The 15,275-nt window shown below is 37.7% G+C and overlaps 1 protein-coding gene across 1 annotated transcript in view; it reads right to left on the reverse strand.

Annotated features, from left to right (window-relative positions):
• Positions 1 to 222: 222 nt before the first annotated feature.
• The window catches only part of LOC123230481 (vomeronasal type-2 receptor 26-like), a 30,147-nt gene continuing 15,094 nt past the window's right edge, over positions 223 to 15,275 (reverse strand). The window contains exons 3-6 of the mRNA XM_044656627.1: positions 13,702 to 14,493; positions 9,053 to 9,280; positions 3,002 to 3,125; positions 223 to 1,115 (exon numbers count right to left, since the gene is read on the reverse strand). Of these exons, the coding sequence (XP_044512562.1) occupies positions 223 to 1,115; positions 3,002 to 3,125; positions 9,053 to 9,280; positions 13,702 to 14,493 (2,037 nt within the window). The remainder of the gene's footprint in view (positions 1,116 to 3,001; positions 3,126 to 9,052; positions 9,281 to 13,701; positions 14,494 to 15,275) is intronic.

The following is a 15,275-nucleotide window of genomic DNA, read 5'->3' on the forward strand; positions in this document are numbered from 1 at the left end:
TGGACCAGGCTAGAATGATTATCTACTCTTTCTCTGATTTCCTTTCTTTCACTTTCTCGTTTTGTAAATAAAACTACCATAAAAAGTCATTCTGACTTGAGTAATAATTTTGGTGACCAAATTTTTATATATTTAGTCCAATATTTAATTTTTAACACTTAACACAGAACTGGAAGTGTAAGGCTATGTGCTCCAGAAAATGTTTTGCCTCTAGAATCTGAATTATTTTTTAATTTGTTTCTGAGTATTTCTGTCTGACTTTAGGAGGATCACATAACATTTGGGAATAAAAATGCAACCTAGTAATCCAGCACTGGAGGCCAAGATGGAGAAGATCTCCACAATCACCATGGCCTTCCCTTTGGAGCTCTGGTATGTGGGCAGAAAAGAGGCCCAGACACTGCAGAACACCAGCAAACTGAAAGTGATGAACTTGGCTTCATTGAAGGTATCAGGCAGGTTCCTGGCCAGAAAAGCTACACTAAAGCTTCCCCCAGCCAGAAAGCCCATGTAGCCCAAGACACAGTAAAAGGCCAAAGTAGAGCCCTCATTACATCTAATGATTATGTGGTCATTCTCAGAGTGTGAGTCTGCCTCTGGAAAAGGGGGAGAGGTACTCAGCCAGATGCCACAGAAAATCATTTGAATTCCAGAGCAGATAAGGACAACATAGACAGACGCTCTAGGATGTATGAACATGCGGATCCTGCTCCCTGGCCTGATACCCTTGAAAGCCACAACCACTATGATGGTTTTGGCCAAAATGGAGGAAACAGCCACTGTGAACACAACTGCAAATATTGTTTGTTGCAGGAAACAGGTAATCATTGTAGGATGGCCTATGAAGAGAAAGGAGCAGAGGAAACAGAAGATAAGGGAAGTTAGAAGAGTATAGCTGAGAGTTCTATTATTGGCTTTCACTATGGGAGTGTTTTGGAATTTCACAAAGACCCACAGAACCAGAGCTGTCAGTAAAGAGAAGAAGATAGTAATAAAGGCCAAAGTCATCCCCAAAGGATCTCTCAAACTCAGGAAGGTCACAATCTTGGGGAGGCAGCCATCTCTCTGCTTATTTGGATATTCATCCTCTGGGCACTTCCTGCAATGCTCTGCATCTGCAGGAGACAAATAAAGACCCTTTAAAAATCATTTTAATCATATAGTTTAAAGCCAAAATCTCTTTGGATTGTTGACTAAATTGTTTTTCACTCATTTTTTGAATAATGGGTTGACCATATTTTAACCATCTTATTGAGATTCGGGGGGGGGGTTATAGAATTTTGCCCTGGAAATTCTTGAGGTTAGCAATCTGTCTTTCCCCTAGAAGTCCACTTTCTTTCTTCTTGGTTCTTCTACCTTTGACTTTCAGATCCCCTATAAACTCCTGAGTTGCTTCTATAACATCAGAGGTGAAAATCTAAACAGATTTTTCTGCTTGTAATGTCACAAACCTATATAAAAACTCTGTAGTTTTACCATATTGTATACATAAGTACGTGGCTGCATGGTAAGACTGTTGATCTTGGAGTTATGAATGTCTGAGTTCAAATCCTTCTGATACTTACATGCTATATGGCCCTAGGCAAATCATTTCATCTTTGTCTGTCTTAGTTACCACGTCAGCAAAATGAGGGTTATAATATCACCTACCTCATGGATTGTCAGGAGGTTCAAATGAGATAGCGTATATTATGCATTATAGAAATGCTAGTTACTATTATAATTTTGATCATCATAAGTGATGATGATCACCAAATCAATGTCACTAAATCACTAAATCAATAAACTACTCTCATTTCAGGGGAGAGACCCATTTGTTTCCATGCTAAAGCAGTAGAATAGATTTGGATGTTGTATAAACTTTGAACTTCTCATAGATTCTTTCTTTTCTCTACTTTCCTTTTTATAGCTACTATCTTGGCTTTAAAAAACAATCTAAAGCAAGGCTCAAATGCAATATCATTGGATATTTCTTCATTTGCAAAGGTCCCTTACCAAAGCTTGTTTCCAGATGTAACTGTCTATTCATACTGATTTCTCTGCCAACAGAAGTTCTGAAACCTAATTAAATCAATTATTGGAACTGTCACCCTGGAGAGAAAATCCTAATTTCTCCTTGCCCCGATATAGAAATCTGCTTATTGTGGATGAAAAAATCCAGTTGGAAAAAGTATACTTAAAGCAATATAAAGAGTACAGTCAGAGTTCAACTTCTGAATAAATGGCAGTAGCTAAGGTAGCACATCTGGAGGGAGAGAGAGGTTGAGAGAAACAGAGATGGAGTCAGAAAGAAACAGGGAGAGGAAGAAAGGCCAGGAGAGAGCAAGGGCCAAAGGGGAGAAAGAAAGAGAGAGACACAGAGACAGAAAGACAGAGACAGAGACAGAAAGAAGACATAAAAAGGGGGGAGTGAAATAATGAGGGCCAGAAATATAAATAAAGAAGTAAACAGAAGCAGAAAAACATAGAGGGACAAAGAGATGGATTCAAAGAGAGAAACAGAGGAAGAGAAAGAGATACAGAGAGTGAGGAGGAAAGAAAGAACACCCTGATGGGGGTAGCTGTAATCCACTGAACCTGCCAGGTTATTCCTTTTCCTGCAAATGAACATATATATGTGGGCATGCATACATGTATAAAACCTATATGCACACACAACACATATGTATATGTACACACATGTGCAAGTGTATTTATATGTGCACAGACTCTACATACAACCATTGTATTCAAGAGAATATTAAAGAATTTCAGTTCATCAAAATAAAGACAGGAAATACTTTGTTTTTTTCCATATTACACTTCCCATTGTGCAATTTGATCAGAGGCTCCATGCTTTGGATAATTATCTCAGGATATACCTCTAGTATTCCTTTGTCTCATGTGATGTTTTACATCGACAATCATGTTCCCAGGGGTTGGAGATGACTGTAGACGAATAAACTATTGAGGTTTTTCTATAACAGTGGCCATGAGAAAGGAGTTCTCTGCAGAAACTCACCCATCTCACTGGAGATCTCCCCTTCTGGGCATGGGAAACAACCAAAACAGCAGGCAGCTTTTCCCTCTAAAGGGGTCTTCCTGAATCCAGGGCTACAACTATCACTGCATTTTCCACAGGGAACCTAAGGAAAGAACAGTTCAATGGAATATACGCCGGTAAGTGAGAATTACTGAGGTTTAGGACAGAAAAAGGAAGGTTATTTTCTATGTAACCCTTGCTTGAGAGTCATTCCTACAGATAGCTGTGTGGTAGTGTAGATAGAATGCTGAGCTTGGAGTCAGGAAAACCTGAATTCACATCAAGTACTTTATCTGTATGGCACCGGGAAAGTAATTTAACTTTTGCCTCAGTTTAAAAAACGTTCTAATGATATTAGTAACAGTAATTACTTCACAGGGTTGTTGGGAGGATAAAATAAATACTATTTATTAACCAACTGGCCCACATTAGGTACCTAATAAATGCCTCTTGTCTTTTCCTTTCCTTTTTTCTACCTTTCAAAGAGAAGGGATTCCTGTTGAGAGGGGTAATTTTACTTTTATTTTGTAGACACTCTTAACTGGAATACCTGAAAAGAGACTAAGCATAATGGGTCTTTGGAGAAGTAGAGCCAAGATGACAAAGTAGATATAAGAAATAGCACATAAATACACCTTGGAGAGTAGCACTGAATATATTAAGAGGGTATATCATAAGTCAGAATGAAAACTACAGAATAGAAGAAAAAGTTACAGCACACAATTACATCCCAACTCATCAAATTGATCTAGAGATTCTCCAAGAAAAACTTCCCAGTCATTTTTGTAGGTGAGATTAGCTTGGAGAGATAGCTGGAGTGGTCTACAGACACTAAGGAAAGGAGATGGCCAGGGTAATGACTTATGAATGTGAACAAATTAAAGAGGAGGTTCTAGACTCATATTAAGATGCTTTGATGGAAACAGGTACCTTTTGTTACTATGGGCCTTCACTCTCCAGGTTTGGGTCACGGATCCAGGAAGGAAAGAAAAAGGGCATATGTACCCATGGGTAACATTCTAGGATAAGGATTAGTCTCAGGCTCTATATAGCTTCCTAATAGAGGAGTAAGTTCAGTATCAAATGACAACATTGTGGCTCAGATCCCAAGTGAAGAGCAGAGTTTCACTTCCAATTTCTCTCCCAAACTGATACCTACAGAGAAATAACCAGGGCAAGAGCCCCTAACTCAAAAGAACTCTTCAGTTCTATCATTTTAAAGCAATAGAGCTTCCCAATGGTTAACAATGGTCAAATCATTCTATTACTGCTTAAGTCCAAACCCAGGTCAAAAATTTGGAGAGTTCAGAGTTTGGTGGTGGAGGGGTGAGGAGGAAGAGAGAGTGAGCAGATTTTATTGTGAATTAGACCATTTGGAAAGAGCAGAAATCTTCACATCCCCACCTTGAATTTTCCCTGACATCTTGGCATAACACAAAGTCCCCTTCCAAATAATAAGAGAACTACTCCAGATCTTCCCTCCAGATGTGTCCAGAGGCTAATGGAACCTTCAGTAAAGTCCAAAATAAGGGACTAGGCTGGAAGTAGGAATGAGCAAACAAATAAAAGAAGTCCAGAATTTGAAAAAAACATTATTAGGATAATAGGGATTTTTGAAACACAAGCCCACAAGAAGAGAATCACCAAATATGCACAGGAAAGGTCTCAAAGAAAAACATGGATCGGGCACAAGCTCAGTTTTTAGAAGGGTTGAAATGAGAATTTTGAGGGTTAAAATTCTTTTTATCAATGAAATTTGATCATGAGAAGAATAACTGGAGGAAAAGAGAGAATGTAAAGGAAGAATTGGAAAAGGATTATACAGTTTGGGAAAAAGAGGTACACAATATTGCTCAAGCCATGAACTCTGAAAATAAAAACGGATCAAATAGACGCCATTGATTTCATGAGGTAAAGAGGAATAATAAATTAAAGTCAAAAGCCTGAGAAATAAAACACAAGTATCTCAGATAAAAAATAAATGACCTAGAAAACATATTGGGGAGAAGCATATTAAGAGTTCTTGAACTACCTAAATGCCATCACCAGAATAAGAGAAATTTTAAGATAGCTTAAAAGAAATCTGCCTGTATGTATCTCTTAGAACCAGAGGGCAATGTGGAAATAAAAAACCATCCATTGCTTGCCTCCTGAAGGGGTCTCCAAATTTAAAGCTAAGTAAAATTCTAGCCAAATGCCAGATATCCCAGGCCTAACAGAAAATACACCAAATAATCAGAAAGAATTTAAGCTCTGAGTAATCACAGTTAAAATCACGCACACTTTAGGAGCTACCAATCAAATGGATCAGGTTCCTTGGAATACCATATTCCAGATGACAAAGGATACTGGTTTAAAACCCAGAATAACTAACCTAACAAGGTTAAGTATAAATTTGAAAGGAAAAAAAAACCAAGATAGACCTTTAATAAATAAGAGAACTATAAAGTATCACTTATGACAAGAATTGACAAGAAAGTCAACAAAAATGCTGACTTTCAAACGAGTAAAAAAATCATAAAATGTTATTATTCTTTACCTTTGCTTTCAAAGAGGACCAATGGCAACCTGGCTTGATCTGTTGACCCATGCTTCTGTATCTCTTCCAGAAACAACACAGTCCAGTGGCAGGGCAAAAGTCAAGACAAACGGGTTATGGCCCAGGATGACGTGGATGACTGGTTGTGGATGTGATCAAGTTCTAAGTTGGTGATGGCAAACCTATGACATACATGTCAGCACTGACATTTGTAGCCATTTTGATGACATGCAGCCACATTCAGCCACATACAGGGAAGTTTGGGGACGCATGCCGAGGATGAAACATTTGCTATAGTTTAGTATAGACACTCTGTGCACTATAGATGACAATTTTACCTATATTAATTTACCTACTTTGGTTTATTAAATATAGTTATATATTACAATTATACTTTTTTATTTAAACAATAAATATCATGAAATTATTGGGTTTTTTTCAAAGTGACACACCACCCCATTTATGCTCATTTTTTGGGGCAAATTTTGACACACCAAGCTGAAAAGTTTGCTCATCACTGTTCTAAGTGCTCCACAGCAACTGCTTCAGTTTGTCTCCATGGTCAGAGGGACAAATTATTCTCATATCCTCATTTTACCAGGGTAAGTCATCACATATTAGGGGAGGACATTCCCTTAATACATGTATGGATTTGAGACCCATTGGTTACTCTCAACCTGGTTTAGCCCATCTGCTGAGATAGTTTTTCTAGGTTGTAGCTGGCGCATGCTACAGCTTTTTGAAGCCGCAGGTGAGATTTGGGTGACAGGCAGTCCAAAGGTGATGAGCAGGCCTTAAAAGAGCTCAGTAGATCCTCACACTAGAGGTGATACAACTCTTTGAACACCGCATCCATCCTACAATTGTAAATCTAAATGAGCAATGATAAAAGACCAATGGAACATTAGAGGCTTACATTCTAATGCGGAGAGATAATTCATGGGTCACACTGAACCTTATTAGGGGTCATAGAGATAACAAAATTAAACAATACCTGGGAGTGGTCCTCTTGTATCTTAATGATATTAAGAGAAGAATGGGAAAATAGGAAGAGAAATACACTGAGTGAAGAAAGGAATGGAAGGATAGGGGAAATGACCTCACATAATTAGGGTATACAAGAAGAAATCTGTACAAACAAGGAATAGGAATGGGAAAAGGCTGAACTACTCAGAAAAGAGAAGACTATAATAAGAAGGTGAACAAGAAATTCAAGAGAAGGTAGGCTAAAGGAAGGATAATTTCTAAGCTAAAAAAACCTGTAACTAAGAATATAGAAAATAATTTTACTTTTTTCGAAGTGGCAAAGAATGGGATTCTGAAATGGTGCACCTAAACAGAAGGATGATTGAACAAGTTATTATATATATACATACATATATTATATACAATTATATGTACATATACACATTAATGTTCATGTGTATACATACGTAGGTATGTATATATTATGAAATAAAAAGAATTATTTCAGAGAAAAATTGGAAACTTTTATGAAGTGATGAATAGGAGGCAGCTAGATGGCACAGTGGATAAATTACCAGGTATTGAGTTTGGAGAATATGGGTTCAAATTTGATCATAGATACTTCCTACCTATATGACCCTCAGCAATTCACTTCACCCCACCTCCCTAGCCCTTGATATTTTGTCTTAGAGTTATTACTAAGACCCCAAGGGTTTGTTTTTTAAATAAGTAATAGCAAGTCAACAGAACCAAGTGAACTAATTGTACCAAAAAAAAAAAACACAATGATATGCTAAAACTAACAACATAGAAAGAATTAGGAACTCTAATCAGGTTAATAACAAACCACAAATCAACAGGATTAAGGATAAAACCTGGTATCTTCTTTCTGATAGAGAAGTGAAAAACTCAGAATGCAAAATGAGACGTAATATTTTTTACACACGATCAATGTGAAAATTTATTTGGCTTCAGTACACATTCTTTCATTCCATTTGGGAAGTAGGAAGGTTTGGAGAGGAATGGAGAGAAGTTGAGCTTTTGCTGATTCAAGGAAATTATATGTTTACAACCATACATATATATTCATACTGTTATAGGGACAAGCAGGAAATAATGCAAAGCAGAGATAAGGAAGATTCCAGAAATATGGAGACTGAGTTTTTGCTGTGAGCAGTTGATCTCCCTGGAGGGAGTCAGTGTGCAGCTTCTCCTGTGAGCGGTTTATCTCCTTGGAAGTGGTTGAGTGTGAGTCTGAACTCCTCAGGTGGACTTAGTGGGTTAGACAAGATCTCCCTTTCCTTGTGGCTGTTCATCTGGTTCATGTTTGTGTTTCCTGATTCTCCTGATATGCTGAGACTCTTACCAAACTGCTGAAGTCAACTGTCAGTGAGAACCTCTCCCTTTTGAGCCCTTGAACCTGCTTACCTACCAGCCCTGTTCCCTACTCTAGTTACCATCTAAAGCAGTGGTTCCCAAACTTTTTTGGCCTACTGCCCCCTTTCCAGAAAAAATATTACTTAGCGCCCTGGAAATGAATTTTTTAAAATTTTAATAGCAATTAATAGGAAAGATAAATGCACCTCTGGCCATCACAGCTTTCCTGGATTGCTGCAGCACCCACCAGGGGGTGGTAGCACCCAGTTTGGGAATCACTGATCTAAAGGGGGAAATTTGGTTAGTGAAGTATTATTGTAGGTGCTGGGATCTTTAGGTAGAAAGACTGTACAGTTAATGTAGATACAACCTGATGAAGACAATTACTGAGATTTGGTGAGAGGTTTAGGTAAATTAATTAGTCAGAAAATCCCAATCCCCTTCCATTCTTGTCCCTACTTTAATAAATCCTGGTTTACGTCAGTTTGGGTATCCTGTCAGTTTCTCTTGGTGGTCTTTCTAAACTTGTGTACTTCTGATAACTGGACTTAATAACTTATCAGAAACTTATACCACCAAGCAAACAATAAACCTAATTTTTCATTTCAATTCATACATACACATATGACCTATGGGGCAACTAGATGGCACAGTAGATAGAACCTGAAATAAGGTAGATGTAAATTTAAATCTATTCTCAGGCACTAACTAGCTGTGGAATATTGGACAAGTCACTAGAACTCTATTTCCTCTCTTATCTGTAAAATGGGGACAAAATGGAAGAGGAAATGGCAAACTACTCCAGTATCTTTGCTGAGAAAACCCCATGAACTTTGTAAAGTTGTCATGAAGAAGATGACATGACAATATTTAAACAGCAACAACAAATACCACAAGGATTTCTATTCCCTTTGCGTCCTGAAATAATCACTCAATATTCCTAGCTATAGGTTTCCTCATATAAAAATGGAAGACAGTGCACTAGATGGTCTCTTACGATTCTTCGTTTTCTAAACCTATCATCATATTTTAAAAGTAACCTTTAGATTCTTCTATTCCTAAATATATGCAACACAGGGTAAACCAAATAGGGCAAGAATTGCTGCTGTGATTAGAAGGGTAAAGTTACCATTGAAAATGTGTCTGACCTTTTTATCCCACGAGCCCCACACTAAGACATCTTTATAAATTGTGAAAACTTGACCATGTGGAGCGTTGGGGACAAAGTGGCCCACTTTTACCAGAGCTTCAGACTCATTAGGAAAAAACATATAGTTCATAATGGCATATTGAGCTTCAGAGCTTCTTTTCTCATCCACAAACACCTGATCACCAGCACTGTTGTTAAACTGTGTATCTCTCAGGAAGGAGTGCAGCTGAAAGGAAAGAGAGTCTTCATTACTGGATGGTGCCTGAATGATGAGTTCCTCTTGAAATACAACCTATGAGTTATGTGATAGACACTTTTATGGGGATAACCAGGGGAGTTAACATAAATATTATATGTGGGTTCAGAAGGGTGAGTAGGAGACTTAACAAGTTAGGGAACCTGGGTTTAACTACTAAGAAAAATTACTGTTGAAAGAAGTGACAGTTAGGCCTAGGGATAAACTCAGAGTATAATAAAAATACACTATAGAAACTTCAGGGTATGAAGAAAACACACAGGGAAACAGTTTACTTGTTTTTTGAGAGGATAGGAGAGGGTGGTGAGGTGAAACTATGTCTAACTGCCCAGGACTGAAGTCAAAAGGGTAAGTTCCTTAGCCAACCTGGCTTCTGCCAGGTTTGACAGCTTGGCTAAGGACCTGAGGAAGAGGGCTTGCATTTGGGTTCCCACAACTGATCCAGAGATGTCTTCAGGATACCAGGAACCAACTCCTCCACAACCAATGATCCAAAGTAACCAGATAGGGAGAGATGTCTGCAGACTGTCCACCAGAACACAGGCCTCTTCCCTACTCAGAGTTGACTTGCAGGTTGATGTCTTCAGCCTTTATAACCTTCACCATTCTCCAAGATCCCAGGACAAATAGGGAATGCTGATTGCACTTCTGCTCCAAACCCCTCAGAAAAACAGCAATGTCTATTGCTTAACTCTCTCCTTCCTACCCCCTGTATTCTATTCAGAATGTCCATGACTTCCTGCCAAGGCTTTCCCTAATATACTTGCAAAAATCTGCTTTTACACTTTTAAAGCCTATACCTATTACAATACTAGGATTGTTTTGTAGCCTTATTGAATTTTGTAATATTTTTAGGAGATATAAAACCCTACTTTCTCCTGGGACACATAGAATTGAACCTCTAGAACCCACGGTATTGCTTATATATTCTCATTTGACAAAGTGTTTCAAACTTGACTTCTTACTATTTCTTTTCCTCCTTAAATTATCTATTTCCAGGGGCATCTAGATGACTTAGTGGATTGAGAGTTTGATCTAGAAATGGGAGGTCCTGTGTTCAAATATGGCTTCAGAAACTTCCTAGCTGTGTGACCCTGGAAAAGTCACTTAACTCTTTTGGCCTAGCCTTTACCTCTCTTCTGCATTGGAACCAGTATACAGGATTGACCTAAGATGGAAGGTAAGAGTTTTATAAAAGAAATTTCGAAGAGTCCGCTCTTCACTTGGGGTGGGTGGGTCTCTGGAGATGGGATGGCATGGCAAAAATGAAATGAAAACAAGCCAGAATGCAAGTAGAATTGCAGAGACTGTTCTCTATTGCCATCTGCTGATTTTTATTTTTATACCCTTTTTTTCTTTATGATCTCATACAGGTTTTGATTTTCCCATACATTCAAAATCACATATTAACTTTTGAAATATCATATGATTGGGATTTACTAATTATCTTACTGTGGTTAAACAAAGAAGCAAGCTTGTCAAAAATTATTCATTACAGAATGGCTTAGTTGGAACTTATTATTTTCAGCCATCTGTAAGGTACAAGAACATCATTTCCTAGCTAAGCATAATAGTTGATTATATTTTAACTAATTAAATCATGCATATTGTTACTTTATACTATTCAGACCTATCATTAATCAAGAAGATAGTTATGGTAGTTGATTACATCAAATAAGATACAATAATATCAGTCTGGTCCAAATTTTGCTCCCATTATATTTTTTCATTTTTCAATATTTTTAAAAAGTATGTTTGCTGTTCTTTCTGCTCTATGGTCAATAAGAATGCAGTTCTGGAAGGGTGATTTTGTGCTAATTCATCATTCCCCTGTTTTCCTTGTGTTTCACTGTTTCCTTGGTCTGTGGGAGTTTGGGAACAAACCCAGGCCAGGTACATTCTTGCTGGGGAATTTAGAAACTTGCATTAACTCTCTAACTGCTGGTTTTTTGCTGGGCTGATTCTAGGGGAAGTTTCTATATTATGGGGGTTTATTTTTGGGATAGTGGGTAGTGTGTGACTGTGGTTGTTCTTGCATGAACCTGTATTATTTTTCTGTGTCTCCCTGGGACTGAATAAAGATACTGATTGCAATAGTTTCAATGCAAGTGAATGTCACTGTAAAAAGAGTCACATAGGGGAAACTGAGTGAGAAATTTCCATCCTCCTGACAACCTGCTTTGCTGGTTTGTCAAAGCTGGTGATGAGCTGTGCTAAACGTCACAGCTTTGATGGCTTCCTGCAAGAAATAATCTATTGGTAAGGTCTTTTGATTTTGCTTTTGCATCATCTCTGAAATATATTGGACTTTTACAATATTTGTAGCCTACTGATGGATTTATCTGCCACATGTTTCTTCTCATTCCAGTCAACCCTCCATTTAAACGCCAAAATAATTTTTCTAAAGGGCAGGTCTGACCATGTCACTCCCATACTGATTAAACTCTCACGTCTCTCTTTCAACTCCAGGATTTAAAAACAAACCTATGTAATATTTAAAGCATTTTTTTGAGAGAACCGAGTTTCCATCAGTTTCTGAGAGAGTTTAAATTTTTTGAGAGAGAATATCAGGAGATGGTTGATTAGTGGAGAAGTTTGTTTTTTAAATTGTGAACAAATGAACAGCTACCTTTAATAGCTACAAGTGATCTTATCCAGATTATCATCTCAGATACGGTAGTGAAATATTTATTTGTATAATTTCTAGGTTGTTGTCCTTTGTCCTCAAAGAGGACAAGGATGAAATCACTGGGGAAGCCTTTTGATTCATTCATAAATAAGATTTAAGTGAGGGGGGCAGCTGGGTAGCTCAGTGGATTGAGAGCCAGGCCTAGAGACAGGAGGTCCTAGGTTCAAATCCGACCTCAGACACTTCCCAGCTGTGTGACCCTGGGCAAGTCACTTGACCCTCATTGCCTACCCTTACCAATCTTCCACCTATAAGTCAATACACAGAAGTTAAGGGTTTAAAATGAAAAAAAAGATTTTAGTGAGGCAGGAAAGTACAAAGACATCAGCCCCACTCTCTCTTCCAGAATGATTGAAGTTCAAAGTCAAGATGACTGGTGATGGGTGAGAATGCAGGGGATGATCTTGGCTTTTATGATGTCTAATTAAGATTTAAGTGCTTCCAGGCACTTGCTACAGCTGCCTTTCTGGCTAATGAACAAATGATTCTGATATGACAATCTTCACATGCCTGGAATAGATACCCTCCTAATTCAAAGAGGAGACTAAAGGCTTTTAGGTACCCTCAACCTGATTTACCTTGTCTCCACAGATAATTTACTGGACTATAGATGCTGTGGATGCTACAGATTCTTGGAGATATAGGTGAGAATTGAGTGGCAAGTGGACACCAAAGGAAGAAAGCTACCCTGAAAATTGGCCCTCACACTAGAGGTGCTAGTCTTTCCTGCTTATGCCAAACACCTTTGTGGCATAATAAGCTAGTTTAATTTGATTGGTAACTATAATACTGGTGGCTCCAACCCACCCATGGACACACATCTTCATAGTGTTTTACTACCAGGGGAAAAATCCAATAACAGAGCCCTTTCCTATTGGGAAAATTCACCCTTTGCTTAGCCTTGCTTTGCCCACTTAATAGCATACTCTGACAGATCTCATGCATGTGGTGGGGCAGAGCTTTAGGAAAATATGTGTCATGAGTTTATGCACTTATGCTTCAGGGATTAAAAAACTCATTAAAAAAAACTTACACCTTTTGTAAATTGTATGGTTTATAAAACTTGTTTCATTTAATCCAATGATTCTAGGAACTGATGAAAAGAGCTCATTAAAAGTTTTTCTAAGAAAGAGGGGTCTTTAGTTCATTTATAAACTAGAATGACAGTTCAGAGTTCATCACTAGACTAATGAGAAACTACATCAGTAATAATTTATGTGGAAATCTAACATACTCTTGACTGCGCTAGATTCCAGAATGAGAATTAATGAATAAATTACTCACTAGCAGGTAGAGAGTTTACAAAGACTGGTCATTGGTTGGTTGCCATCCAGTGTAGGATATTTTATAGTCTATACAGCCCCATCCAGGTTGATGATGGATAAATTTTCAATAATCACATCAGCTACAAAATGGAATAAGATGCCTTTGTAGGAGATAAGTTATCCCACAACTAGAATTATAACAGAAAATTCATTGCAAAATGATACAGATACACATGTTACAAACAGGTGTTACCTGAGATGCTTGTCAACTTCAAAGCTATGAAAGAAACATGAATTATGAACTTCACATGCATATTCACAAGTATTGGCCAGTCACAATACATTCAGTAAGGAACATGAAATGACAGATTTGGAGAAATGGAACAAGCTTACTCAAGATACATCCTCATTATTCCATATCTAAAAAGTAATATTACCTCCCAAGAATGAGGATATAAACATTCTTCAATTCTCTCTGATTTTCTTGCAAAAATTGCATGGAGTGCCCAAGCCACAGCATACACAGTATTGTAAATGGTGTAACTCCAGCCAGATATGGTCATATCAAAAGAATACAGAGGCAAAGTCTCCAGGGAAGCATTTGGTGAACATATCTCCAGCTCTGGATTTTCCATTTGATCTGAGCACCTAAAAGCTGAGAGCCAGAATTTACTAAGTAAAATGTCATCTGGGTATTTTGAAGGTCTAATTGCCTTAAGAAAAGTCTTAAATCCAGGAATTTCACTTGTCAGATATGAAAATGTAAGAGCCCCATGAAAAGCAGAGCCTTCACTGTGGAGGTGTCTCATGGTGATGTCCCAGTGAGATGTGGCAATCCACACCTTCCATGTTGGGAGGTAAGGAACTTGTGAATACCTCAAAATCATTAAGGAATCTGTGTCACCATGGATGACTATTACTTTAGTTGATGATGATAGGATTCTGGGCATGAAGGTCTCCTGTGATTCCATATGTCTTCTCTCACTGACAGGAATCTTCTCTGTGAAGGACACACAAACTGCTTTCTTTACCATTTCACCTCTAATTTTCCAGAGGAATTCCTCACCTCTCATATCATCTGAGGCAATCAGACCTACCCAGTTCCACTTAAAATATACCATTAAGTTGACAACACCTTGATGAAGAGAAGAATCTTTGGGAGCCATCTGATAGAGAAAAGGAAACTGGACCTTGTCACTAAGAATGGAATCAAATGGACCATAGCTGATCTGGATGAGAAAGAAATATGGATCAGTTTAACCCATGCTCACAGGGAGAGAACTGAAGCAAAATGCAAGTTCTTAAATGAGAATTTTTGTTGATAGAAAAACAAATGTAAATCTCACAAGTCAGTTAACGCTCCTATTTTAATTTCTGAAAACCTTTATAGTAATCCCCTTTTCTGCTCTCTTAAGAAGACAATGATTAAATGAAGACAGATCCTTGAGATTCTGTGGCTACCTCTATTCCAGCTGTTGTATCTTCCCTTTGCTTTTGTAAGGAACCTGGATCTATTCTTTGTTTTATTGTTCGCCAGATTAAATTTCCACATTAAACCTATTATATATTATTGAAAGTGGGGCAATGGCTTTCTTCACTGGTACTTTATTCTTTTCTGAAATCATATATACTAGGCTTTGTCCTTCTTAACTTGAAAACAAAAGGATATATTAACTGACCACGAAATGAATATGTACTATGTTATATATATTACTCCCATGTATTCTACCAGGTTTCCTTCATCTATAAGTGTAGTAACTAGGTTCAAAAAATAAAATGTCTCTTTTTAGTGGAATTATTCCTTATTAAGTAATGTTGGTGCTTTGCAAAGACTGATTGCTTTGTAGACATTCAGAATTTTTCAATATTTCATTCTAGAACTAATTGAAGAGCTAAAGTGAACATCACTAGCAGATATTTAGAATTCCACAATCTTCTCTTTTTGAAAATCAGGATATTTACTCTTTTTTAATCTGTGGTACAGCTAGGTGGCATAGTAGATAGAATTCTG

The sequence above is a fragment of the Gracilinanus agilis genome, chromosome 1, assembly GCF_016433145.1.
Source record: "Gracilinanus agilis isolate LMUSP501 chromosome 1, AgileGrace, whole genome shotgun sequence".
Lineage (NCBI taxonomy): Eukaryota > Metazoa > Chordata > Mammalia > Didelphimorphia > Didelphidae > Gracilinanus > Gracilinanus agilis.